Source organism: Thermobia domestica, chromosome 17 (genome assembly GCF_964235325.1).
Source record: "Thermobia domestica chromosome 17, izTheDome1.hap1.1, whole genome shotgun sequence".
NCBI classification, from domain to species: domain Eukaryota; kingdom Metazoa; phylum Arthropoda; class Insecta; order Zygentoma; family Lepismatidae; genus Thermobia; species Thermobia domestica.
This window is the reverse complement of record NC_137470.1, coordinates 150,481,442-150,509,204: the sequence shown is the minus strand read 5'-3', so window position 1 is coordinate 150,509,204 and position 27,763 is coordinate 150,481,442. Positions and strand designations below refer to the sequence as shown.

At 36.6% G+C, this 27,763-nt stretch overlaps 1 protein-coding gene across 3 annotated transcripts in view; it reads right to left on the bottom strand.

Moving 5' to 3' along the window:
- Window positions 1-24,476, bottom strand: part of LOC145674409 (solute carrier family 15 member 1) — a 301,314-nt gene extending 276,838 nt beyond the window's left edge. Inside the window, exon 1 of one of the 3 annotated variants that reach the window (XM_081744435.1) lies at window positions 24,344-24,476. Coding sequence is in view for 1 of the 3 variants with exons in the window: in XM_081744436.1 (XP_081600562.1) it covers window positions 24,344-24,392 (49 nt within the window). In the remaining 2 variants the exon portion in view is untranslated. The remainder of the gene's footprint in view (window positions 1-24,343) is intronic. The other 2 variants (XM_081744434.1, XM_081744436.1) reach the window with 2 other exon arrangements.
- Window positions 24,477-27,763: the final 3,287 nt, after the last annotated feature.

Here is a 27,763-nt window from a genome sequence, read left to right as displayed (position 1 = left end):
AGTGCAAGTTCATTACTCAATTAAGATTCTTCTAACACCTCCAGATTGGAGTGGGAAGGAGTGACTTGTAAAAGTAATCGAAAATGGTCTATGTTAATGTTGAATCCATAGTTTTCGGAATCGCTGAGATGAATAGTGCCACTTCCAATGTCATTTAATTCGACGCTCACCCTCGATTGGCTTGGTGGGGGCCACGATGGCTCAGTGGTACAGCGCTTACCTTTGGTGCGTAAGGTCCCTGGTTCGATCCCCGGACAAATGCGTTGTGGTGGACAACATCGTGCCCGTGAGTTTTCTCAAGGTACTCCCATTTTCCGCCATTTTCTCATTCCATCAATTCTACCATCATCATTGAAGGCAGAAAAACTTTTGGAAGGTAGTTAGTATCTATCTCAAGGTGTTTTCATTGTGTCATTTCGATTAAAGTGCTTATTCTATGGGGGTAGGATGTTACAAAATTTATCGCAAAAATGTAGAATATCTTATAATTTTTTTTATTATAGTTTCATTGAAATGCGTACTCTCAGCAGAAAGGGGATTCAAATATTTCCCGTACACCTATTCTTTGCGCGCAAGAAACGGACATTTCAGCTAGTTATTTATAAGATAAGGACTAATTGCTGCTAATTGAAGCAGTAATTAATTGATAGTTTTGAAATATGTATATTATATTGCACTCTAGTAGCACCGACAGAAGTCGCAACAGTGGGGAACGGTGAGCTAGCCAACTGCCAACGTTGGCACTACATTATAATCAGCCACTTTGGCGACTGTCTGCCAACCAACTCAGTTGGCAACGTAACTTTTACGGAAGAAGATAATTGCGGTTCGGAGTGAGAGATAAAAACTGTTGAATTGAATGATCACAAATTGTTGATTGGCCAGTATATACATTAAGGTATGTTAGGCCAACGTATTTTTCAAATCTATTTTGCAAATTACAATACCAACCATGCTAACCATTAGCCTTTTTATGGCCTTCCAAATGTGCTGCTAGTAGTGGTACATACAAACAGGTTTCAGGGCGCAGATTTTGCGTATAAGGGTATTTGGAGGGCATATTTTTTTAGTGAAAATGGCACAATTATACTGTAAAATGAAAGTAGAAAGATAAATTTGAGGGCAAAATGGCAAATTTGGAGGGAAGAATGGTAAATAGTGTGAAGAATGGTAAATTTAGGGGGAAGAATTATAATTTTAGGGTGAAGAATGGTAAATTTGGCAGGAAGAATGGTAAGTTTAGGGCGAGGAATGGTAAATTTGGGGGGAATAATGATAAACTTTAGCGAAACAGTAAATTTGGAGAATAGAATGGTAAGTTTAAGAGAAAATGATAAATTTAGAGCGAAGAATGATAAATTTGGAGGTAACAATGGTAAATTTTGGGCGAAGAATAGTAAGTTTGGGAGAAAAGTGGTAAGTTTAGGGCGAATAATAGTAAATTTGGTGGAAGAATAATAAATTTAGGGTGAAATGGGAAATTTGGAGATAAAAATGGTAAATTTCGAGAGAAGAATGATAAATTTAGAGCGAAGAATGGTAAATTTGGAGGAAAGAATGGCAAATTTAGGGCTAAGAATGGTAAATTTTGGTGAAACTGTTGATAATTTAGATCGAAAAATGGTAAATTTGGATTGAATAATGGTAAATTTAGGGAGAAGAATGGTAAATTTGGGGGACTAATCATGCATTTAGGGCAAATAGTAGTAAATTTGCAGGGAAGAATGGTAAATTTAGAGCGAAGAATGGTAATTTTGGGGGGAAGAATTATATATTTAGAGCGAGGAATGGTAAATTTGGAGGAAACAATGGTAAATTTAGGGTGAGAATGGTAAATTGGGGGAAGAATGAACAATTTAGGGGGCTGTGCCCATGCCTTTAGAGAGGATGGGCATCCATGGTTGCTAGGGTAGTTTTAAAATACGCATTTTGACCATTATCTAAGTTAGTCGCTCTGCAATGGAAACGATTGTGGGTACCAAAAACAAATTCCATTGTACAAGGCAAAATGTGGAAGAAGAAACTTGAAAGTATTGAGTGAATTGTATTAGCGTAGATATTATCCCATACCGCTTTAGTTTCTGCGACATTGAACTTTTGAAATTAAATAAATTTAATCTCCAGCAAACTATTGTAACAGGAGGCATTTGCTCAGAGAAACGGTAAATATTGTTGCCTTCACACATGGGAAATTATCCACAAGGAAGCACGTGTGTAGTTCTCAAGTGCATTATTCTTTATTGAATATTACTCAGCTAACATTTTATATTCCACACAGAAACAATAGAATAAAATTCAGGACGCATTTCAGCTTTGCCTGTAGATGTAGTCCAGGCACGCAATTCCTATGACCTTGACATATTGTTAACGAAGCGTTGCCGCAAACTCTCAACAGTAAAATTATTGTTATTATAAATTACTTCAGGTGGAAGCAATCCGTTATTCATCACGTCACAGAAACATTGTATGATTTTTAATTGGTTTTTCCCACACTCATTTTTTTTCTTGTGAATACAGTGACTCGAAAGTCGTAAGACAAAAGGGTTTGTGCTCTTTTAAGTAGTTAGTTTGATTGCGGTGAACGGCATTAAGCCAAACTGACACGATCGTATTTTCCATCGTATATTGTGGAAGCAAGGTTGTGTGTTGAAGAAGAATATATACTGTGAAGGTTGATCTGTATATCTGCCAATTGGACCGGATTCAACACCTGGTCTTGGTTAGAAGCCCACATTGATACTAGATCCAATCCTTCATGATCTCTCTGTTGCATAAAGATGCACAATACTAAAATTAAACTCAATCCACCATGTATAGTATCAAAGTTTCGACTAAAGTAATAACTGAACGTCTACAATAATGAGTTGAATGCAGTTTCGGGGTTCTATACAACACTTTTTGCAACGTTCCAGTGCTGTACAGGAGACTATAAATTTATCCAGTCTCGTGGACAACACCAGTCATTCGCAAAAATTTTGGTTCTCAAACACTTGTTTAGTGTTATCTGGCACTCATGAAATACAGAGCACTATTCCATAAGTTAAAATAAAGCGACATATATACATACTTTTCGGGTCCTCGTCTAGAGACGCGAATTGCACTATGTGGCAACGTCAGAGATAAAAGAACGAAGAGTAGCTCCACTAATGCATGAAACAGTTACATCGATTCTTTCCAGATGGCAGTGAAAGTCGATAGAAGTTGACACTAGCACCCCCTGTTAGCGTAACAATCGAAGTAACTGCTCGATGGATTCGTAGAGCAATGCTAATGGTTCAAAGTTAATCTGCGACGTTGCCACATAGTGAATTTTTTTTATTCTCTATAATGGCTGAAGCAGGCACCGAAGGGCTTATCATTACATAATATATTTATATATAAACGCCACAAACTGATAAGGTGATTCTATGAACACATTACAGAACATTTGTTAACGTTTAAAGGCCCGCAAGTCATTACACTTTATATTTCGATAGTGAATATGGTGTAAATGTCATGTCACATCCTTCATGGATCTCTCATGATATGATAACTTCTGATAACTTCTAGATGAAATTAAGAAAAAACTGAAGGCATAAATTCTGTACATAAACTTACAAAATGTTTACGAGACGAGAGAAAAACTTTTCCGAAATGAGATGAGGTTTCTACAAAATTTACAAGACAACACGAGAAAATGTTATTTGCCGTCTCGTTATAGAAAAAAGCAATGTGTGAACGTTTTTATGTGCTCGGTGAAGGCTGCATAGTCTTAACTTCACCACGTTAAAGAAGTCCTAAATAAATGAATAAATATTCATTACTTTAATATTTGCTCTGTTAGTCCAGTATTCAAATATCGGTATATTCGTTATTAATAATCGAATAATTTTTCGTTAAGGCCTCAGTGGTTCAGTGGTAGAGCGTTCACCTCTAGCGCATGGGGTCTATAATTCCAACCCAGCTCGCAACAAGTGAGCTTTGTGGTGGACAAACATCGTATGCGTGAGGTTTTCTCGGGGTTCTCTGGTTTCCTAACACTTTCATCATTTCATTTATTTCTCAACATCACCGTCTCCTTTAGCCTAGCCGGCATAACTGTGGAATGTAAAACTTAAAGATTTCGTTTTTCGTTATCCGAATAAAAATTTAAATAATGAATATTGTTCAATATTCGAACAACGAATGTTTGAATAATCCATTATTCGAACATTCGAATAATGCACTATTCGAATTTTAACAGCACTATGGAATGGATAGTAGTGGAATGGATAATAATGTATAATAATCCTACGTATCAAATTTGTGTTAGCGTTGACAACCGATGAAACGAATAGTATTACCGGGTGAAATGTAGGCCATATTGCCGGAGAGATCTTTATGGGCTCCTACAAGAGGAAATTTACTTTTCAATTCAGTAAACAATCATCATCATAGGTATTTTCTCAGTATTCGCAGGTCACTTGCCGCAACTGAGAAGCTCCCATGCTCCACCGTCTTCCGCTAACCTCTTCATCTTCAGGTATGATTCTCCCGTTTTAATATCTTCCATCAATTGTACCCTCCCTCTCTTTCCTGCCACCATACACTCTAACACGTCCTTCATGATACAGTTCCTTCTTAGCCAGGGGTAAAAGTGCGGGGGAACGCCTCCCCCTACCTCCAAAAAATATTACGGCGTTCTCCCAGTTACTAAAAGAATTCCAATTGTGAAAAAGGCTGCCAGTTTTGGCCCATTCAAGGTGGATTTGGAGTAAATTGTAAATTAGCAAACTGTTTTTGTTTAGATAACGAGCAGGAAAGCAAGTTTAGTTTAGCTAAAAAAAATCAACTAATTTCTTTGACTATACATTGTAGAGCCACGCTTACATTAGTTGTAAACTTGTGAGTTGTAGACTTGTTTTCAATTTTTTATTAGTCTGAGTATTCGCTTCACACTACCTTTTATCACTATTTTGTTTTCGACGTATCGTTTAAGTTTAATTAAAATTGTAAAACAAGGTTGAATTTTATTGTTTGAATCAACAAACGAATTGTAAATTGTGTGTTCTTTTTAGTATAACACTCCTCCCCCCGAAAAAACTATACTATCAAAAGTAAAAATAAAACACAAAAAGTAAGTTTTTGTTTATTTTTTTTTTTTGGTCAAAAGTGCTTTAACATGCAATCTGCCAAGACATTTTTAAAATCATTTTCTCAGAGGAATCCCGGTAATCTCTTGTCCCCAAAGTTTATGTACTGCTGACGCCAATGATGAATTGCAAGTTCCCTGCGCATCGGCCCCCAGGCAGCATATTTGCAGATCCCAAACGTTTCAGGTATCCTTTGATCTTATTGGTCGATACAGGCAGGATATCAAGACTCATGACACACATATAGCAGAAAGTAAACGCCAGCTGTTGTCGGCCCTCGTAGGCTAGTGTGCTACTAATGGAAGTCACTTTCGGCATGGGTTCAAACCCGGCCTAGGGAAGTTTTGTTTTATTTTCTTAACGTTTGATAACGCTCTTTTCGTTAAAATAAGATTGAAAATAAAACTCAAAAAATGATTTACCGATTAGGCTAGTAATGAAAGTTGCTTTTGGCGTGGGTTCAAACCCGCCCCAAGGAATGTTTTTTTATTTTTTTCATAACACTTTTTTATTAAAATAAGCGTGCAGTTTTACTATAAGGATCCGTGGTTTTAGTAGTAGTATAGCAGGAGCAGTAGTAGTAATAGTAGTAGTAGTAGTACTAGTAAAATTAGTAGTAAGAACGGGTTAGAAACCCCACAGGGGTTGGTTGGGTTCTGTTCTCGGCATCTAATGGGCAAATTAAAGACTTGTCCAATTTTTTCTGTAAATTTTACATGACCAACTTAAAACACCTGGCTAGGGTAGCGCGCGAAAAAAATACAGGTTAGCGAACGAATACTGAAACGCTTGGGATCGGCGAAAATGCTCCCAGGCACCACTATTTCCGGCTTTCTGAACCGAAGTTTGTTACCTGCTTGTTCAGGTGTCTCCAGTTGCTTCATGTTCCTAAGTAAACAACAAAAATTGTATTCTTTCTACCGAATATATAAAGAGGACCCACGCACACTGAAATCGAGCATGGTAATAATTCGGGTAAGCAAAAACTCAGTAACACATAAAAAAAATTGAACATCCACTTTCTTAAATGATATCTATTCGCATCCACAGATATCTTGGGCCTTATGCAGAGTCGTTCTGACACGTGATTAGTGTCGTACTAAAGAGTTCGACTGACATGTGTTTCCTGCAGTAGTCAGGCCTTTAGTATGACGCTAATCATATATCGAAACGACTCTGCATAAGGCGAATTATATTTACACACAGACTAACAAGAAAGCACTTAGAAAAATGGAGACTATAATGAAGGGAAATGAAATCTTTGAGTTCTACGTCCAATGGTTATGCCAGCTAGGCTAAAGGAGACGGTGATTATGAGAAATGAATGAAATGGTGGAATGAAGAAAGTGCGAGGAAACGGGAGAACCCTGAGAAAATACACGCACACGGTTTTGTCCACCACAGAGCTCACTTGGCGCGAGCTGAGATCGAATCATGGATCACATCCACCAGAGGTGAACGATCTACCACTGAGCCACCGCAGCTCCTTGGAGACATTGGGCCCCTTGGGAGTTTATAATAAATTTGCTGAAATATTATGTGGAGCAAGGAGTTACTGGGACGTAATTTTTGTTCATGACTACAATTCTTCTTTGTGGTAAATTATGAAAAAAATGACGCAACATCAGGCATTACAAATTGAACATACTGCTTTTGATATCAGTGTGCTAAGCGGCGGTTTGAGCAGAATCAGCTCTTCCTGTCTACGCCACTGTCATATATACAGACATTCACACGTCCTTCTTGGGCGAAGTTCCCGGAATCAGGATTGTGGAGTCCTCTAGCGTACAAACATCTATTCATCGCCTATGTGGGAGACATTCCGGTACATGTGACCAGGAAAGAATATTTCTAATGTTGAGGAAACTAGTGATAGTAGACTATTCACAAGAAATTATTTCCTCTTAAGGAACATCAGACAACCACAACTTCCTTCAAATGTAGTAGTAGCTCAAACTACGAGACAATGAACACGTGTGTAATTCCATTATCGTTATGGATACTAAAGGGCTCATTCAGTAACGGTTTGCGTCAATGTAATGCAATATATATACATATATATATATATATATATATATATATATATATATATATATATATATATATATATATATATGTGTGTGTGTGTGTGTGTGTGTGTGTGTGTGTGCGTGCGTTTTTTCAGTTTGTGATGCTAATTCATTATTGCGTTGCACTGTGACTCGCAAATTTTGCAAAAACAACAACAACAAAAAAAAACGTAACGGAATGAGGCCCTAAGACAAAATAAATCACTTTTATTATGGACAAGTGGCGGGTCATGAGGGAAATCACATCGGCAAAAATTTAACTTTTATCCGTACAGGCTAATGAGGTTGTTTCCAACCTTTTCTTGACTGACGGTACTCTTTGCTGAACACCTACTTACTCCTACACTTATTTTACTTTTTCAATAATAATAATAATAATAATAATAATAATAATAAAAATTATATGTGGCAGTGTAAGACCACAAATATCTAAGAAATAGTGACTCTACGCAATACTGCGCATTATTGTTGCTGCTGGAGATAATAATTGGTGCAGTTTGCCTCAAAATTCGTTTGGCTAATTGTATGGGACATTGTTAAAAGGGAATATATACCATTTGAAATACATGGATTATCTACTTTTAACCCTAGAATGTATGATTTTATTTTCTGTAAAAAATAAATAGTTTTGCAAGAGAAAAGAAAAATAAGTAACGAAAGTACCGGTACGCTTAAAGTGCCATCTAAGCAGAAACTGTGGAATTACAACTAGCTTCGAACGTTCCCAATCTGGTTCAACATGCATTAGCAACTCATGACCCATATCTATCCCACTATGCACTGTAGGGTTAACAATGATCGATTTAGTCATTAAATGACTTTTAGTTCTAAAATTTCGCTACACACCTATAGACTGGGCGACATACCGGTTGAGAATCACTGGATTAATAGAAGGAAACTTATCTAACGCGTTATTTTTTTTTTATAAAAACTTTCTGAAGCTATATGAAGCCTTGTTCCTTTAATTTGCAGTGACAATCTTTACTTTTGTATCAATGTAATTTCCCTTAAGAGCCGCTACTGCTTCGGACAACTTGTTAATGAACACCAATACGTGCTGAAAGTAATTCAATCGAGAGTAAGGAAGATTAAAACCAAAATCATATTCACGAAGAAGTTAAATTTCGACTAAAAGCAGGGAATTTGTGTTATTATTCAGTTAAAAATCTTTTGTCGTGGGATTTTTTTTCCAGAAATATTACTTGGTCCATATTATGGGGTTGTTAATGATATATTTATCTATGCTTATTGTAAATAGAGCAGTTCTCAGTTTGTGAGCAATGCTAATTCCTAACAGTACACACTCAAGCCAATAGATGTAGCTACCTGAGATAACTGCCTGCCTGATACTAACAGATGGTGCTAGTGTGCAGGCAATATGAAGAGTTTAAAACTATTATGATGATTTAATTGTAACTTAAACTGCATTGTTTTGATTTCATTGTTTCGAAACAGGACTAGAGCCGTAATAATCTTACGATTTGAGCATTAATATTTGAGTCTTTCTTCAGTAATATGCCGTGACAACTTTGTTGCAACTTAAATAGTATTGCTTCAATTTAATTACTTCAAAATGGATAATGATTATTAGAAATAACCTCCGATTAATTTCAAGAGGAAACAAAAGATCAACACACAAACGAACTTGCAAGTACACACATAACCCTAATGTTTCATGGAAAACAATTATTATTAACACACAATGCATAACTTCATTAATTATACTAAATATATTAAATGTTGTAGTGGGTTAGTAAGCAATTCTAATATGTTTTGATTGGCTCTGCGTAGCGTAGTCGCTAATGCTCTCGTCTTTGGTGCGAGTGGTTCCGGGATCGATTCCAGGTGGGAAAACTCGGTCGAGAAAGTGTCTTCAGGCAAGCCATCCTGAGTGAGGTTTTACTGGGTTTTCCTCATTCACACCAGGCAAATGGCGGGATGACACGTAACATACAGGTCCCAGGCCTATTCATTTCTCCCCCAATTATTTCTTCCATCCTTTTCTTCGGATAGCGTGAACGTCGAGGAACGTCATTCCTCATGCGTGAAGGGCTAACATGGCCAGAGATACCGAAAGCTCAGAAATTTAATTCCTAATCCTAATTTAATTTGATATGTATTTCTAAGACTCAAATCCCTTTTAAAAATCCAGGAGAGATCAATTGCCCCTGCTGGGGGCGCCCATAGTGATGCTACTGAGCATGAATACGCTTTGTTGTTTATTATTAAGATTAGAATCTTAACCATTTTTTGATTTGGGCACTAATATTTGTGTGACCGCAAGTTAGTTAATGGACAACATTTAAAAAAATAAAAGTTATATATATATAAATGAAGTCGTTCAGTTTAACGTCACACGATTATGCCCCTTTAGTTTAAGGGAGACGATAATTAAAGCAAAGGAATGATGATGGAAGAATTGATAGAACGAGAAAGTGGGAGGAAACGGAAGTATCCCAAGAAAACCCACGGACATGATGATGTCCACCATAAACTTACTTGGCCGTAAATCGAACCAGGGCCCCCACGAGCCAGAGGTAAGTGCTGTACCACTGAACCACCGTGCTCCTAAAAGTTATATATAATCAATTAGAACTTTTAATTAAGGATGATCATAACATATTACTGTACAGCAAGCCGAACGTTTGGAAGAAACAACTACTGAAATGAAAACAAATATAATTAGAGCAGTTTAAGAAAAAAAAAACTTCAAAAATGTTTATTTTCACCCTCCATAAACAACACTTATTTTGGCAGGTAGGAACAATTTTTCTTTTTGAAAAAGCAAGAAAACTGGAAAATCTTATAAAAATCTTACTTTAAAATTTAGTTTGGATACGTTGAACGGTATGAACTCTGACCGAGTGTAAATATATTGAGTTGGACAAATACATTAAAAGATAACTTTTTCGGCATGTAGGAAACAAGAAACGTGTAAATCTATAGAAACCTTCAATTCGATTGCTTTTAGTTTTATCACTAGCATTTGGCTAGCTGAGAGCTCCGTTGCCAGACCCCCAAGTTTGCTCGACCAACGGCCTCGCACCTCTTAAAGCCACAATTCTACCGAATTTGAAGTTTATTTTCCTATTTCAACTATCTAAAAGATAAGATTTTGTATCATAAGAAAACGCCCATTTCAATAACATGCACTTCCCCTTTAGACCCTCTAAAAATAAAAAATATTCACTTTTGGCAATTTTCCTGTGTGTTACTCCCAGAAGGATTCAATTATGTTAAATTTTATAACTATAGCCCTACAGGAAGTACCTAAACATTCTGGGGTGTAGCTGTCCCATATTAAATAACATGGGAAAGATTTTTCAGTTCCCCATAAAACCACTCTACAGTTGGAAATTTTTATTTTTGATGATTTACTTAACTAATGCTAACAAAAACGTACAAGGATACCGAACTTCAAGTTTTTATTCAAATTTCAAGTACCTAAAATATGAAATGATAGGTCCCGAAAAAGACCCATTTAATTAACATGGGGAATTTTTTCATTCCCGCCTTTAGACCCTCTAAAACTTAAAATACATTTACCTCTGGCAATTTTTCCGTGGGTTAGTCCGAAAATGCTACAATCATTCCAAGTTTCAACTTTCTACGTCAACCGAAAGTACCCCTTATTTTATTTCAGTGAGTTCATGTCGTTTCATATAAACTTAGGATTACCATACTTTCTTCTCTCCTATCGTGGCTAGAAAGTAAAACTTATTCGACTTTGGTGGAATAAGCCGTAGCGCTTCGCAACCGTGGCACAAATTGATATTAATTTACGTGTCAATTGGGTTTATTTGAATTTTTTTTCTGTTACTCTTACGTTAGTGCAAAGAACGGACAGTTCAAACTGCAAATGATTTATCATATCATTTACAAAAAAATGCAGGAAATATATCTTCAACTGTCTCTTATAGTATATGCTTTGAAACATATGATAAAATTTATACACTGCTTAAGGTATTTGAGGACTTGCATTACAATGGTTCTGTTTCTATTATGACCTGGCAACATGGTAAACATTTGTATTCTGATGGTGAAAATGGCCTTGATATTATCGGAATAAAACAGGAAATCTGAATACTTAATAGTTGTCATATTTCCGTAGTTTCTACTGTGAATGTTTAACAATTGCTTCAATGCTAAATAAATAACAAGTATATTTTGTTTCCTTTGAATTCATTCGATTAAAATACGTATGACATAATCGATTTTATAGTAAGGAGAATATACAAAAGTATTTTTAAAAAAATTATGTTGGCAAATATAGGCCTATTGGAGACTCTCCAACATAGATGTAAGCACAGGAAATGCTCTCTTTCTACGTTCCCGGTATTTATCAAGAATCCCAATTAAAAACAGTTTTAAGGACGTAAATAAGTTTTGTGGATAATGCGTATGCAAATGTTTAGCGTTCTTACTTAACAATCCTTGGTTCGAAAAGCACGACCAGCCGACCTGACTGAGCTCATTCCAGGTCTTTTCTCAGTTTCACCAGCAAATTTTAGATTATGACTTTAAATACAGGGGTAGTTATAAATGATTCATTGGATTCGTTAAACGTGTCGAAAACTATTAATACAATACTTTTGTGATAATGGTGAAACAAACTTAATATTTTGTTTTGCGCTATGAACTTTAGATTTGAAGTTCAAATAATGTTCCTTTCTAATCGAATTTGAAAGAAAAGGAGGCACCAAAGTGTTATTCAAAATGTTCTTGATCTTCGGATGAAAATAGGAACATACTTTGAAAAACATTTTGTACTCAGGTTGAACACACAAACATCTGATCAATAGATATTGACCCAAAGTGCTCAACTATTTCATATTCCTTTGCAGATCTCCTTTTGACTTTTGTGTAAAGTGGTTTTCTGTTCCACACTCACTTTTGTTTATTTCGGTATAGCTATGACTTTGAGGTGAATATTTGGACGTTACAACAGCTCTTGCAATTTATAAAGGTATTTTTGAATAAATCACATTCAATTTTACGCCCTAATAACTTATATAAAACGGGTTGCATCCTTGAAATGATTGGGGTTGGAGCGATCGTAAATGTTTTCATAGTTAGGAGTCTGGATATGCAAACCCGCTTAGCGTGGAGATTTACTTGTTTGAAATATGGTACGTAGATGCTTTGCTTTGAACAACACTCATGTTAATTAGCAATATTTTGTTCTACAGAAGACTTTTTCGTTTGATGATTTCACGTATTTGGAAAAGCGAAATTTAATTCCTTGTTATATCTTCATGTAACATACAATAATGACCTACATATTGTAGAAATACGTATAATTTTCAAATATATACAAATTGTAAAACACAATATTTCTTTTTCTTGTAAAGTACAATATTTATTGCGCAATAGTGTAAAGTATGAATTAAATTTTCATCTTCAAAATTAGGAGTCACGTCCCGCGTCCCAGCTCGATACGCCACTGGTGTGTTTCTTTTATGGAAAGTTCCTACAATGTTGTATTACTATTCTTTTATGGGAGCACAGAATTTTATCTCCCTGGCATTACAGCCCTCAAGGGGCGACCCTAGAGGGAAGTCACATCGATCGGTAAAAAATTCATTTTCTTCACTCCAAGTTTAGAGAAGAAATTTTCATACAGTTAAAGAAAGCACTACACAATAATTAATAAATGAGGTAAGCTTTCTTCTCTTGGCTTGTAGAGGTAGAATTGCTGTCCACCGATGTGATTTCCTTTAAGAGCCGCCACTGCAGCCCATACAGGGTTATAGTTGGCAATATAGCTTTTGCTACGATTATGTGTTGTCAGAGCATTATTCTATTGCCGTTATTTTCGGATTGCTGACACGAAATCCATTTTACTTCATTCAAGTAGCTTTCTGATCGCTTTGTGATGCTGAATCAATATTAAAAAAATGCGCTCTAACTGAAACTCGAACTTGGGACAACGTGAATCCAAAGCATGCGCGAATAAGTGGTCATTAAAACAATTCAAAACAGGCCAAATGTCATGTTCTGGAATATTTTCCTTTGTATGTATTATTTTATGCACTGTCCTCCCCGTTGGTCTACTTGACAGAGTTCTATCTTCGGTGCAAAATGAAATGAAGTGATACCTTTAAGTTTTATGTCCCACGGTTATGCCGTCTAAGCTAAAAGAGAGTGATAATAAGAAATGAATGAAATGGTGGAATGAAGAAAGTGGGAGGAAACGGAAGAACTCCAAGACAACTCATGAATACGGTGTTTGTCCACCACAAAGCTCACCTGGGACGAGCTGAGATCAAACCAGGGACTCCACGCACCAACGGTGAACGCTCTACCTCCGAGCCACCGCGGTTTCTTATCGTCTATGTATGTGATCCTAGATTCGATTCCCGGTGAGCGGGGTAAGTGTAGGTCCACGTCTCATAAATCTTCGGTACTTAACCCTCGAGAACTCGCAGCGCGGTCTTTTCGACCGCACCTATAAATATTCTTTGATTTTGTTTAGTGACTTTGAGCAAACTTCCCCTCACCCCCCCCTCTAATCCTTCCCCAGACTGTATTGTTGCAACACACCACCGCTTTTGGTAAGTACACAATTCATTTAAAATTATGTAATTCATTCCTAACGTCAAATTTTACAGCGCGGTCGTTTCGACCGCGTGTGAGTTCTCGCGTGACGGTCTGTGCGCCAGTGCTGAAGGGTTAAAAGCGATATTAAACTTCAATGAACGACAACAATATTTTATGTAAAAGAAATCCCTAATTTGAAAAAAAAATGAAAATGATTTTTTTTTTAGTTTAACGTCACACGATTATGCTCTTTTAGGCTAAGGGAGACGGATGATTAAGGCAAGTGAAAAATGATGGAAGAATTGATGGAATGATATGTGGGAGGAAATGGGAGTAGCCCGAGAAAAGCCATGGACACGATGTTATCCACCAAAAACTTAACTTGGCCGGGGATCGAAACGGAGACCTCATGCACTACAGGTAAGCACTCTACTACTCCCCTCAAATCCATAACTTGATAGTGTAAATTCTTTTGTTTCACTTACATACATTTTCTTCTATTATTTCTAGGTTTCATCCCGACCAACAAACACTTCACTTGAATCGAAAGTTAAAAAAAAAATCATTTCACATTTTCAACTACCTTATTGTTTATTGAAGTTCAGCACCTAGGATATATGAAATGTTAAGGTGGAATTCGAACTACAGTAAGGCACTGGATTTTCTTTAATCCTCTTCAACCAGGAATCGAACCAGAGTCCATGTATACCAAAGATGCATGCGCTAGCGACTACATCAAGAGGTTAGCGTACACGCCTTTGGCGTGGGAGACCCGGGTTCCATTCCCGGCAGCAGCTCATGTGGTTCGGATTCCACGTTAAGCTGTAGGTCCTCGTCTCATAGAGCGTCGCTGCTGATAGGGACGCTAAACTCAAAATCAAATCAAATGAAACCAGCGGGAAAGCATTGTTATAGTACGAACCGAAATTTCATGAAACTTGAAGCCGGAAACGGTGGGTAAACGAGTTTTGTTTTGAAAGCAAAAAGCAGATAAGGTCGAGGATTGAACCTTTTTCGAGACGCTCAATACACGTCAAGAAAATCGTTTCTCTCTCTCTCTCTCTTATCCTGCTCTTATGTCTCTATAATCACTGGTAGTATAACCGGTTGAACCAGCTACTTCCAGTTCCAGGTTTTATTAGATAAGGTACCTGGTAGTTTTACCTGGTGGTTAAGGTACGTAGTGGTCATGTTGGCAATTGGAATCTTGATACCTCATATAATTTATGAGATACAAAGAAAAGTTATAATAGTGGGAGTAGTATTGTATTTTTCCTTATATATCACAAACCGGAAATAGTAGATGCATAAAGGTGGAAATGTAATCCATTCTTGGGAACCTGAACTCTCTCTATCCTTTACTGCTTTGGCTTTAAGACCCTATCACTGCGAAATTAAAATGCCGTTAATTTTACAGTAATTATGTGATATCTTCAAATAGATAAAAAATAATCGAAAAGTGGATCAAGACCTCCCTAGATGATGTTATTTTTAATGGGGTACCGTTATCAAGAGTCACCTAGTAGCTTTCCGTTTGCAGTTATTTTGAAACGCGAAAATAAATGACGATTTTCAAACTGGCTCGAAATCGAAAGCAGATAAATGAGTCATGATAACGGTATCTCACGCAGAATAATATTGTCTAGGGAGGTCTTGTTCCACTTTTCGATTATCTTTTATCTATTTGAAGATATCACATAATTACTGTAAAATTGGCGGTATTTTAAATTCACAGTGATGAGGTCTCTTAATGTCTGTCGACCAGAGGAACACCCATGGAGGATCCACTGGGCCCCTCCTCGCCCCCCCCCCAAAAAAAAACTTCCTATCTCAACATACATTTGTACACTTTCCTTATAAAACAATACTTGTTTAACAGGAAAATGATTGGTGCAGTATGAACACTTGATTTTACACTTCATCTGTACTCTTACAAAAACAATATAGTTTTATCACTTCTCCTGAAAATATACGTGGAAGCATTTTACAGTTACTTTTCGGGTGCAGAATAATGCCCGTTTAATATTATATAGACGTACTGGTTTATAATATTGGACACCCAACAAAAATTTCTGAATGCGCGCCTACTGTCGACAGACGATTTGACAGATATAGGGTCTAATCTTTCCATAAATCTTTTCATAATTATGTACCATAATTTGCCAGTCTAAAGAGCTTGGTTTCTCACAGTGAGGGATATTAATGGACAAATATGAGCTTTAAATGTGTACTTGAAGTAATATCCTAAATACATCCAAAATAAAACACAACGGGCTACTAGTCCCACGGTCAAAGCTACTGTTAAGAGCTAAAATTACCTTCCTTTTGCTCCAAGAACTTAAAAGCAAACAATAGAAGCAAGGTCGTGAAGAAAGAGGTCAATTTTGCCTGTGAGATAAATAAGAGTACATACCATCTAAAAATTGTTTGCAGTTTGAAATCTGCTAAATCCAGTCAATGTGTTAGAGAAGAAGTATTTAATGATACTGTACATATAATTGAAGCAAGCATAAGCAACTTTGTTCTGTACCATTATATTGAGCATGCATTTCTGTCTCTCTCAGCTGCACGATTAACTTCTGTAAAATTTATCATATTGTAATGAAAATTGGCGTAAGTTTTAGTTCTTCTGTTTTGCGACTTTATGTAGCACCGAGGTTATAAAGGAAGAGACACACCACTAGTGATGTTTTACATGGTTGATGCGAGCGATCCTCCCTCGTCCCTCCCGCTAACTCTAAATAATACGAGTATGTGTGTAAATTCAAACAAAATAACGTGCACTATAAAACTAGTTTTTTTTTTAATTCCAGTGAAAGTATTTATTTAAAATCGGAGACATATGAATCTGCAGCTATTTTTGACATATTTCTAAGCAATTATTTGCGTTTCCATCAAGAAAAAAACTACCCACAATATATTAATGCACGTGTTGACAGCAAGAACAGTGATGCAAAAGAATTTTATAAAGTGTCCACATATTATTTATCTACACAGAAATTTTCATTATATTTAAGTCATTCCATAAACAAATAGGTTTGACTCACCTTTCAAGAGGAGGGAATATTACCTCTATGTTCCAAATGGGGTAAATGTGCCAGTCCTCGACCACCAAACTCATTTTCTTATGGTCCTTAATCGTTTTTCACTCAATGGAACAACTTAGGAGGATGCAAGTAGCTCACATGTGTTCTTAAAACTATATTTTATCTATACTTTATCCAAAACTGAGATAACTTATACCATTTATGTAATATTAGTCGGAGAAACGCCAGTAACCGATTTCTTTTAGTGTTCGACCATTTTTCGTTAATGTTCGACCGCCTACTGTTTAGTCATCGACCACTACTCGGTTAATGTGCTGTTAATTACAGTATGAAGGCTAAAGCATAACTTTACCAAACTAATAGCATCTGTAGGTGTTACATCATTAGTTTTTCAGGTATCACTTCGCAGTTTCGCACGATAGTCGCTGAGATTAAGTAATTTTGTGATAGTTTTGTCAAGAAAGGGACCACCAAATTCATTTAAGGTTCAGTGGAATGCAGCACCAAACATGCTTCGTCTTCTCTGAGTTGAAGGGGTAGAAACCCCATCTTCTAAATTCGTTTTTAATTACTAATTGTGTTGCTACCCTGTATATCACTCTTTTAATTGGTGGGGGCCGCGGTGGCTCAGTGGTAGAGCGTTCACCTCTGGTGCTTGGGGTTCCGGGTTCGATCCCAGCCCCCGCCAAGTGAACTTTGTGGTGGACAAACACCGTGTGCGTGGGTTTTCTCGGGGTTCTCCCGTTTCCTCCCACTTTCTTCATTCCACCATTTCATTCATTATTCATCATCACCGTCTCCTTTAGTCTAACCGGCATAACCGTGGGACGTAAAACTCAAAGGTTTCATTTCATTTCATCTTCATTTTCTTTTAATTAGTGGTGCAGAAATAACACGTGTAACATTTTACTCAGTTTCCATGTAGAACTCTCGAAAACGATTTGAACACTGATACCGTCGCAGGGTTGAAGAATATGTGTGCTATTTGGTGGAAGGCAGTAGAGTACTATAGCATGGCTGGAACAAAATTCGCTGACTTCCATTGCCAAGAGAGTCTTGTGGCCGTCGATTAGCAGAAGGACTGGTTTCTTAATAGAGGGATCATTCACCCATTTTAGGAAGCCGTTTGCTATCCATTCATAGTGTTTCACTTCGCATCCAGTCGCTATCTGACTTGACCTGCCTATGAAAATCTCTGAAGAAACTGCACTGATGACGTCCTTTGGAAGATGTCTTACATACAGATATACGACCATCGGGGATACAATTTCTCCTGCTGCGGAAAAAGTGCAAAACAGTGTTAATGTTTCTTTCTCGTTGCCCTTCACCTCGTACGTATTTTCCCACGCTTTGCACCCCAACGCCTTTCCTGATTTGGGACACAGTTTAAAGCTGGATTCATCAGCATTAATTCGCTCAGAATCATTTAGAATATCATATTGTCCCGTTTGTTTGAAATATTTTTCAAGGTCCTAAAACCACAAGCGAATGTTTCCCTCGGTTACATCGTATCGCACCTTGTTCGATGTTTAGGGACACGATTTGTGGGTGTCTCCTCAAGTAAGTGTAGTACTGTACCAGGTTTCACCAGTTCGATTGTCTTTGAACGGCGTTTTGCGTTTTTCTGAATCGACATTTTTTTAAACACTGTTCAGAAGATCGTATTTCTTCTGTAGAAAGCCCTTTTGCTTATATTAAGGAGCCAGTTTGCTAATCCTTCTTCTTCTTTCTGTGTTAGGTATGGTTCTGGATCTATTTTTCGCTTTTTGGGACTGTGACCATGAAATTTATCCATCAGCGTTACCCGAGGAATTCCATAGATTACTGATGCCTTTCGTATGGAGCGCTTTTTTTTTTTTTTTTTTTTTTTTGACAAGCCTCGAGAGCTTTTTGTAAATCCTCGTTTGAATAAGCTGGCAGTTTAAGCTTAGGCCTACTCACTCATTATCTCTGAAAGAAACAACAATTCTTAAGGACATGCAAGGAAAACAGATGTATTCCAGACGTAAGCTGATAGTAGCTATTCCGCTAACAATATTTGAATGCGTTCCAACGCAAAGCGAGAATAGTGTAGTTCAGTATTAAACGAATTAGACCAAATATAATAAATTTATTATTCAAATTAAATGTCATACCCTAACAGTACCGTTAATTTTCCATGAAAATGTTGGGAAACTACATGAATATTCAGTTACTTGAATTTGAATTTATTTTATGGCCTTTAGGCATCTACGGTTAGGTTGGGGGAGAGGATGTTGGAAGTTAGACGGCCAAGGCCTATTTTGACGATACCATCCCAGCATTTGCCTGGTGTGCCTGAGGAAAAACTCGAAAGAACTCAAGTCAAGATAGTCGACCGCTGGGATCGAACCGAGGACCTTCCGAATGCTAAGCCAACGCTTTATTTTTTCAAAGTTCGTCTCAGCCGAGACATTAAGTCTAAATGCTCCTCGAGCCAATTGGAGGTAATCCAATCCTGACAGGGACACGAACACAGAAATATCGAGGACAATTAAAATACCTTTGCTCCTGAGAGGGATTCGAACCCTCAGTGGATTGCCTCCTCACCATTACCACTGAGCCACGGCTATTCGGTGAATATTCATGTATTAACGGTAAGACTCAGCAGATGATTATACAAATGTAAATTGATCACTGAATTAGTGTTTGAATCAAGAAATTCTGCGAGAAAATACAAACGCAAAGCATGGTCGGACACTGAGAAAGAAACAGCTAATCTTCGACCAGTACAAATGTATTACGAAAAGTAGTGGTCGAACACTAGTAAATGTTTTCGTATTTCATTACAACTTCAGAATTGGTAACTAGGCACTCATTTCATGCAGATGGCTCGAAAGTTAATCGTTATTGATATTTCTACAATTTTTCAGTGCTCGACCACCCTGTGGTCGAACACTAGTTAACAAAGAATATTTCATAAGTCATTGTCCGACCACTACATTTTATTGATTTATTCTTCATACCTTACAGTTATCACTAAAACTTAATTACTAAAATGTGCTCTACAGTTCCATGTAACAGAATAATATGTGCATTTCTTACCTGGTGAGATAAAACTATGGAAAAGCACGAAAAACAGGGCGCTGTCGTTCCCATTTGCAACAGATTAAAGTTGTCGAAAACTCAGTGCGTCTTCCGTAGGCACACATTTGATTGGCTATTACCGAATGCATATGCAATCTATTTTGACAGTATCTTTGTGATTGGTTCAGAATAAGCTGCAATTCAATTATAACGAAAAAGCATGCTTTTTAATCGGAAAATAAGCCTAATATATGGTTTTAAAGTGAAAAGTGGTCGGCAACTAGGGGGTGGTCGAAGACTGGCACAACCACCCTGTGTGCTTTTCTCATTATCCACCGATACAATAATTAGATTAATAAAGTATCTTAATTCGCGCCTACTGTTACTCCGATTTAACAAAAATATCTATTTTTAATTTCCTCCTTAAATTTTGCTATATCTTTATTGAAATCTTGTATTAGTAATACTGTTACAAGTAGCAAGATCTCCCAATTTTCCGAAATGAATAACTGAATTACATCTTAATATTACCAACTTAAATTTATATTTTTGTTTATTACATCATTCTAAAAACAAGCATCCAGTTTCGTTTATTACATTTGAAATGTCTGTTGTCAGTATCATTTTCCTGATGTCCACCAAATTAATAATACCTTGTTTTAATTAACGTCTTCTCGTCGATAATGCATTCTGTTTTCTTGTAGTAATCGAAGATTTTAGATGTTCAAACTGGATTAACGTCAGCCATGCAGCGTTGCCAGACTCACAAAACGCAAAAATTGTAGAGTAGAGGGGAAAATACTAATCTACTTTACCTATTATCACAACTAAAGTTATTATCTGCATCCGCTAAAGGGACATTGGCGCTCTGTATTGAATACGAATTCTGTTTGAAGTACACCAATACAACTTGCTACCTAGTTTCATTTACTTTAGAATGTTGTGAAACTGTTACATATCATAGCGTGTCAGAATGAAATAAACTTTATAGAATCTCCATTAGATTCTTAGAAGATCTACAGACTTTATAGATCTTTATAGAATCTCGTGAAATCTCCTTTTTAAAATCGAAATGAGTGTTAAATATACCCTTAAATATTCACTGATCTTTCTGAAACACTGTTCAGAAGGGAAATGAAATCTTTGAGTTTTATGTCCCACGGTTATGCCAGTTAGGCTAAAGGAGACGGTGATGATGAGTGATGAATGAAATGGTGGAATGAATAAAGTGGGAGGAAACGGGAGAACCCCGAGAAAACCCTCGCACACACGGTGTTTGTTCACCACAAAGTTCACTTGGCGGGGGCTGGGATCGAACCCGGGACCACAACACCAGAGGTGAACGCTCTACCACTGAGCCACCGCGGCTCCTCCGACTGTTCAGAAGGGATCACAGCCAGCAGCCGCAAAGAAAATATGCATCGTACTCCTTCATTTTTTTTTTACGAAAATTATAGCGAAAAATGTTCTTTTTCTTCAATTTTGGAGAGAGTGCTCCATAGCACATGAAGGAAATTAAATTCACCAATCATTCCTAACTGATTTTAATCCTAAGCATAAGGGACTATTGAAAAGAGTCAAACTAGTTATACATAATACCGTATCAAAACCGAATGAGTTTTATATAAGTTTTGTGCAACTGTAAAAAATCGGGGAGGAGGAGTAATATAACTACGTTATTCTTTTCTGATTTCAGTTCCATTTAGGGTTAATGGTGGCTAGGAAGGGAAATCCACTACATTATTAGTTACTGATTTCAACTCCCTGCATAAGAGATGATTGGGTAGCCTCAAAGAAAAGTGTACGACATATAACGCCAAAATGGGAAGTTTTTAACAGAAATTATTGTGGAATATGTTTTTGAAATTTGTAGAGACGGCATTAATTCACACTTTCATTCTTGACACATTTTGGCCTCAAGTTCGCAGGACATTCACAATGCCATAAAGAAAATATACACTAAATTTTGTAATCGATTTTTTTTACGTCGCTTGTATACATTAAAAAACATTACGCCACGTATTTTTGTTACGTGGTTTCGTGGTTTATACAGGATTTCCAAAGAAGATTATACCTCTTTATTTTCTTTTAGGTGGCCAGTGTGTGAGAGAGGTGTCAGTGACAAAGATTGCTATTACATACTCCAAATTTTAATTGAAATACACCTGCCGTTGCCAAGACCACATTTTTTAAAGATGGCGCCCATACAACAAAAGAAAGCATTTTGTACTCTGGAACACGCAAAGACAACAGCCGTTATCGTAAAGTAGGTAAAAAATGATATATTACCTTGCTTTTGGTATATAAAGGTTTAGGGGCCCGATAATTTTTTTTAAAGAGTACATTCTTTTTCGGACACCCTGTATTGAGAAATTGTCTTTCATGTACATGTGCAAACTTGCAGCATGGGGTTGATTTTACACCCTTTTACTTCCTATACTTTATGGATTGCAACCCCAAATAATAGGGTTAATTCTGCAATTGAAAGGAGAGGAAATACAAAGTTTCATCAAATTCCGAAAGTTTTACGCGAATTATCGTGAAACAGACAGGCACATAAATGTCAATCGAGTCGAAATGAAATCTTTGAGTTTTACGTCCCATGGTTATGCCGATTAGGCTAAAGGAGACGGTAATGAGGAGATATGAATGAAATGGTGGAATAATGAAAGTGGGAGGAAACGGGACAACCCCGAGAAAACCCACGAACACGATGTTTGTCCACCACAAGGTCCACACGGCGCAAGCTGAGATCGAACCAGGGACCCCAAGCACCGGAGGCGAACGCTCCATCCCTGATCCACCGCGCCCCCTCCACCAAACGGAAATAACTTTTGTTGCTGACTGTACATGTATATAACCATAGAAAGTTTTCAACAAGAGGCACATGGAATAGTTCGGTAACACTAAAAGACAAACCGAATTCAAGGTAAAAAAAATCTTTTAACATATTGAAACAAAGCATAAAGAAAAAAAGAACAAAATCAAAAATAAATTACATGAAAAAACAAGCATTTTAAACAAAAATAAAATAATGGTCCTCAAATTTTCCAAAGTATGAGGAAAAATAAACTAAAAAATAACTATATACCACCAAAACGCAGGTTATTGTCTCAAAGTATCAACCGTAACATTCTCTGTCTGTCTCTACCACTCTTTTATTAAAGAGAGGGGGCAAGATGGCTCATTGGTAAAGCTCTAATCTCTGATTCGTTGGGTCCCTGGTTCTATCCCCGGCCAAGTAAGTTTGTGGTGGACATCATCGTGTCCATGGAATTTCGTTTCCTCCCACATTCTCATTCTTCCATCATAATTCACTTGCCTTAATCATCCGTCGGTCTTAGCCTAAAGGGCATAATCGTGGGACGTTAAACTTAAAGATTTCATTTCATTTTCATTTTTATTAAAAAAAATGTCATAACTCAAAAATAACCCTTATGGGGCGTTTACACTTAGTCGATTTAGTCGCACGACTAAATCGACTCGCTGCATTTGCCACTAAATCGAAGCAACTAGGCCGAATCAGATTGATGGATGTGTTCAATTATTTCAACCACAGAAAATAGAACGTCTTTTAATTCAGTTGCCAGTCGATTAGTCGCCTTCGATCAACAAGCGATTAAGTTGAAGTCCCGTTTACACGGTCGATTAAGTTGAAAGTGACGTCAATTCAACTGAATCGAACGCAAATCGACTAAGTGTAAACGCCCCATTACAGAGACAGGCGAACATTGTGTTAAAGGCCAGGAGAGATTTGTGCAAAAACATGACAGATCAAGATACAGATCATCCTCCACCAGGAAGCAATTGTTATTTTATTCGTCTCTGCAAAGATTTAAATCGCATCCCTGAAATGGTAATGATTTGTAGTTGCGCCACTTTTCGATTGAATGAGCGAACAAAACTTCGGGTGTTGAAAAAGAGCAACTCACGAAATCGAATACTACAAGCCAGCCAAAGATTAAGAATATTGTGTGAAAAGACTTACCGGTTAAAATCAATGTAGGCAGACATACTGTATAATCGTTCATTATCATTTCAAAATACCCGTTAAAGTTTTTGAATATTTAGAAAGAACATAATTTTAAAAAATAAAAGTATGGAAAACCTTAATCCTTCTTCTTCCCCTAAAAAGTAAAAAAAAGTATTTCAACAAGATAGTTTGACCCAAAAGGTTGAGAAACAGTTAATATATTTGAAAAACATAAAATATCAAGCTATTCTTAGCAGTTGTTTAAATTCCAAAATGCTGAATCAAAACAAAGACAAAATATGTATGATTTGTGCAAGTGCTACTTTGTAAGCGAAAACATAAAGAAATGAATGTAGAGCAATAACGTGATGTGAAGGAAAAGTTTTTAAAAAATCCTTCCGCTAGTAACCACAATCTCACAAGACTGCAACACTGAAACAATAAGGATAAAAAGACAGCCATATGGTAGCAGAAGGCCGAGACAAGCAAGTATTACATACGTCAGAAGCAGTTATCGACTTGGTTTCTATTTCACAAACTCAGTTCGTATTCTTTTACCTGGGTTGGGCAATTCTTTACTCCTGTGTCCCCGCTTTAAAACTGACATGCAGACTTGATTTTGCGCTTGAATAGATGTAGGTGACACGTTGTCAAAAAACTTGTTTACTTTTTCTTCATCGCACTCGCTCACAAACACAGATACACTCACTGGATCGCGTGGAAATCTCGATTTCCTGTCAGGTCACGTGCCTTCGTACAACAGAGCTTCAACGTAACCTTTGACGAGGACAGAACTGAGTGATATCGAAGAGAAATTAAAGTTCCGCTATTAATGAACGAAAAGTATAGTAAACATTCGTTGTCTAATTAACGAAAGTTTTAATAAATATGATATTAAGTTGATTTGTTTTTCCACTTCCGCTTCCAGTTAAAAAAAAAGGAACTTCAAAGTTGTTTCAACATGCAATGTTCACGCGACGCGGTTTCTTCTTGCCGTATCGACCGCTTCATTCAGTTGATTCGCAGAGTGGCTTTGATACCACTGACACATTTTTCTTGTATCAAAGTGATTTCCAACAATGTACGGAACTTAAAAAACATGAGGTACAAAAATGGAAATAGAAGAAACTTCAACTCCTTATACAGATACAGTATAATCATTTAACAAAATTGAAAGCCCTTGATATATTGTAAAATTGATGTTGCAAATATATTATTATGATTATCGCAACAAGTGACGCATCGGGCCGTATATATCACAACAGATAACCTACTCTATATTCGCCTTTGGTTATGAGCAGGGCCGGATTAAGGAGGCTTAGGGAAGCTGTAGATCTGGGCCACTAGGTGGAAGGGGGCCTCCACTCTGATCAAAATCTCACCTGGTTGTCTAAAAAGAATCATCATCATAAGACAAAATCATCATCATAAGATAAAATATGTCCAAAAATATAAAACAAATTACTTCGTTTGTTACATCCACTGTCTTAATAAATTAACAAAAATCAGTTTAAAAAAAAGAAGAACGAATATAGTGAACGCGAATCGTGATTCACATTTTCTCGTTGAACAGAAGTGTTTTGCAGTCTCATGTAATTATAAAATATCCAGTCCCATCCAGGCAGAAAAATTAAGTCACTGTGTAAGTGCACAATAGGTTATGTTTATATATATATATATATATATATATATATATATATATATATATATATATATATATATATATCTCAACAAGTTCCATCTGTTTATAAACTCTGCATGCGTGAGTTGGGTAGAATTTTTGACCACATGTAATCGAGGATTTGTTTATACTGTTGGATGAAAGCCAGGAAAAGAACTTTTTTGATATACTCACTTTTGGATTAAAAGATCCAATATATTTCAATCAAAATATTTCTTGTAGGCCTTATGTCTGGAGAACTACATATAGTGCAGCCAAACCCAAACTATAACTGAACTCAGTATGATGTGCTTATTCCGTAAAAAAAGAAAGAAAAACTCGATTAAGGGGCCATTCAAAATTTTGTGGTCCCTGAACTAAAACCTAAGATTGCAATCTTTTGATTCATTTTTGGATCATTCCTAAAATTCTTGTTTCATTTACTACATTTATATAATAGGGTAACTTTGTGTTATGTATTTGAAAAGTTCCATTAGGTATAATATGATCTAATGCAGTGGTTCTCAAACTTGTTGTTACCGCGACCCACATTAAATAATAAAAAGTATGTTGTGGCCCACCTAGTTTTATTCAAATACACATTGGCGTATTCTACGTAATGGTGATATATTTCAAAGCAATTAAATTTTGTAAATGATATCTCTAATTCCAGTTCCTTCAATTTTTTTGTTGATGTTGTGAAAACCTCGAGTGACCACGAATGTTACAAAGTAGATCTCGATGCTTAAACTTTAATAAATCAAAAGTTAGTTGGTTTCTTTTATGCCTATCGTAAATATCTCAATTTCAGACTAAATTGTGATGTAAATTTATGAATACAGTGGCCACACAAGGTCGGTAAGAGAATATCAGAAGGTGACGATCGAGTAAGTGTAAAGTAAATTTCTTTCTCAATAAGTGCATCATTTAAAATTGAACGTTTGCCCAAAGAAAGTTAAAGTTTTTCCATAGAAAGGCACAGAGCTAACACTACTCCCGTCGCAATACCCTACCCCGTGACAGATTTTCACTGACCCACTATCTTCCCATCCTAACGCAGCATCTCTACTAGAAAATAACTGTATAACAGGGCAGGGCTCTGAGTAATAACTTACTCTTCAGCTCGTTAACAAACGCTTGCAATTTTTATTTTCTCAATAATGCTTCACAACCAGGGCCGGAATTAGGGGAGGTGCACCGGTGCATGTGCACCCCCTTCGCTGCAAATATGCACTATTTAAAATGAGAAGCTAGTAGTGAAAGTAACAACACTTTCCAAAACTTTCTGCCATCATGTTTCCGTTTGGGGCTTAAAAGAAAGGAGTCTTGCAAAACCAATAGTTTAAGTCGATTTTCTGAAGGCTCAAGGAAAAGGATCCAGCAAGCAAAGCAATATAACATTTGTCAAGTAAGGAAGAATGGGATCTTTGATATTTACGTCCCACGGTTATGCCGATACTGATTATTTTGGTAGTTATGGTGCACAACCCACAGAAAATCCTGGAACCGTCCTTGTTCACAACATATGTTTCTGCATCAAAATAAAATTTTCATAATTGAAAGGAAAAACTTGTCGCAACCCACCAAAAGACGGCCCACCAATGGGTCGCGACACACACTTTGAGAAACACTGATCTAATGCATGTATTGGTTGATGTAGAACTACGTGTATTCCTTTAGCTTTCCTACTGTACTTTCACAGAAATGTATTAGGCGAAGTCAGCAGCAGCTACATATTTTATCTAGGCCCGGGCCCCCAGATGAGTTAATCCGGACCTGGTTATGAGTATCAATCACCTGATTAGTACATCGGTGTACTTACAGTTAGTATTAATGCAATTTAACCCTAGCAGGCAACACTACAGAGAAGGCACTTGAATAAAATCGTGCAAATATGAAAAAAAGTGCACTGAAATATTAATAAATCACTTGTGTCCATTTCTTTGACATGGATAGACCTGCAGTAAGTTAACTTTCAGTCATTTGAATGAATAACAATATGATTTATTACCGCATATATTACCGCCAATTTATTGATGGTTAAGACTATATTAAGATATTTTGTAAAAATGTTACGTATAGTAAACCTATATGTGTTACATATTTGTTTGTTTGTGAAATGTTGCAGTTTTTCGTGTTAGTTCGATAGCGTTATCAGTTTCCTAGCTTTCGAGGTTTGATTCATGGACGATAGGTCAGCAGATGGGTGTTAGATCATATTATTATTATTATTATTATTATTATTATTATTATTATTATTATTATTATTATTATTATTATTATTATTATTATTATTATTATTATTATAGGTGTAAGTG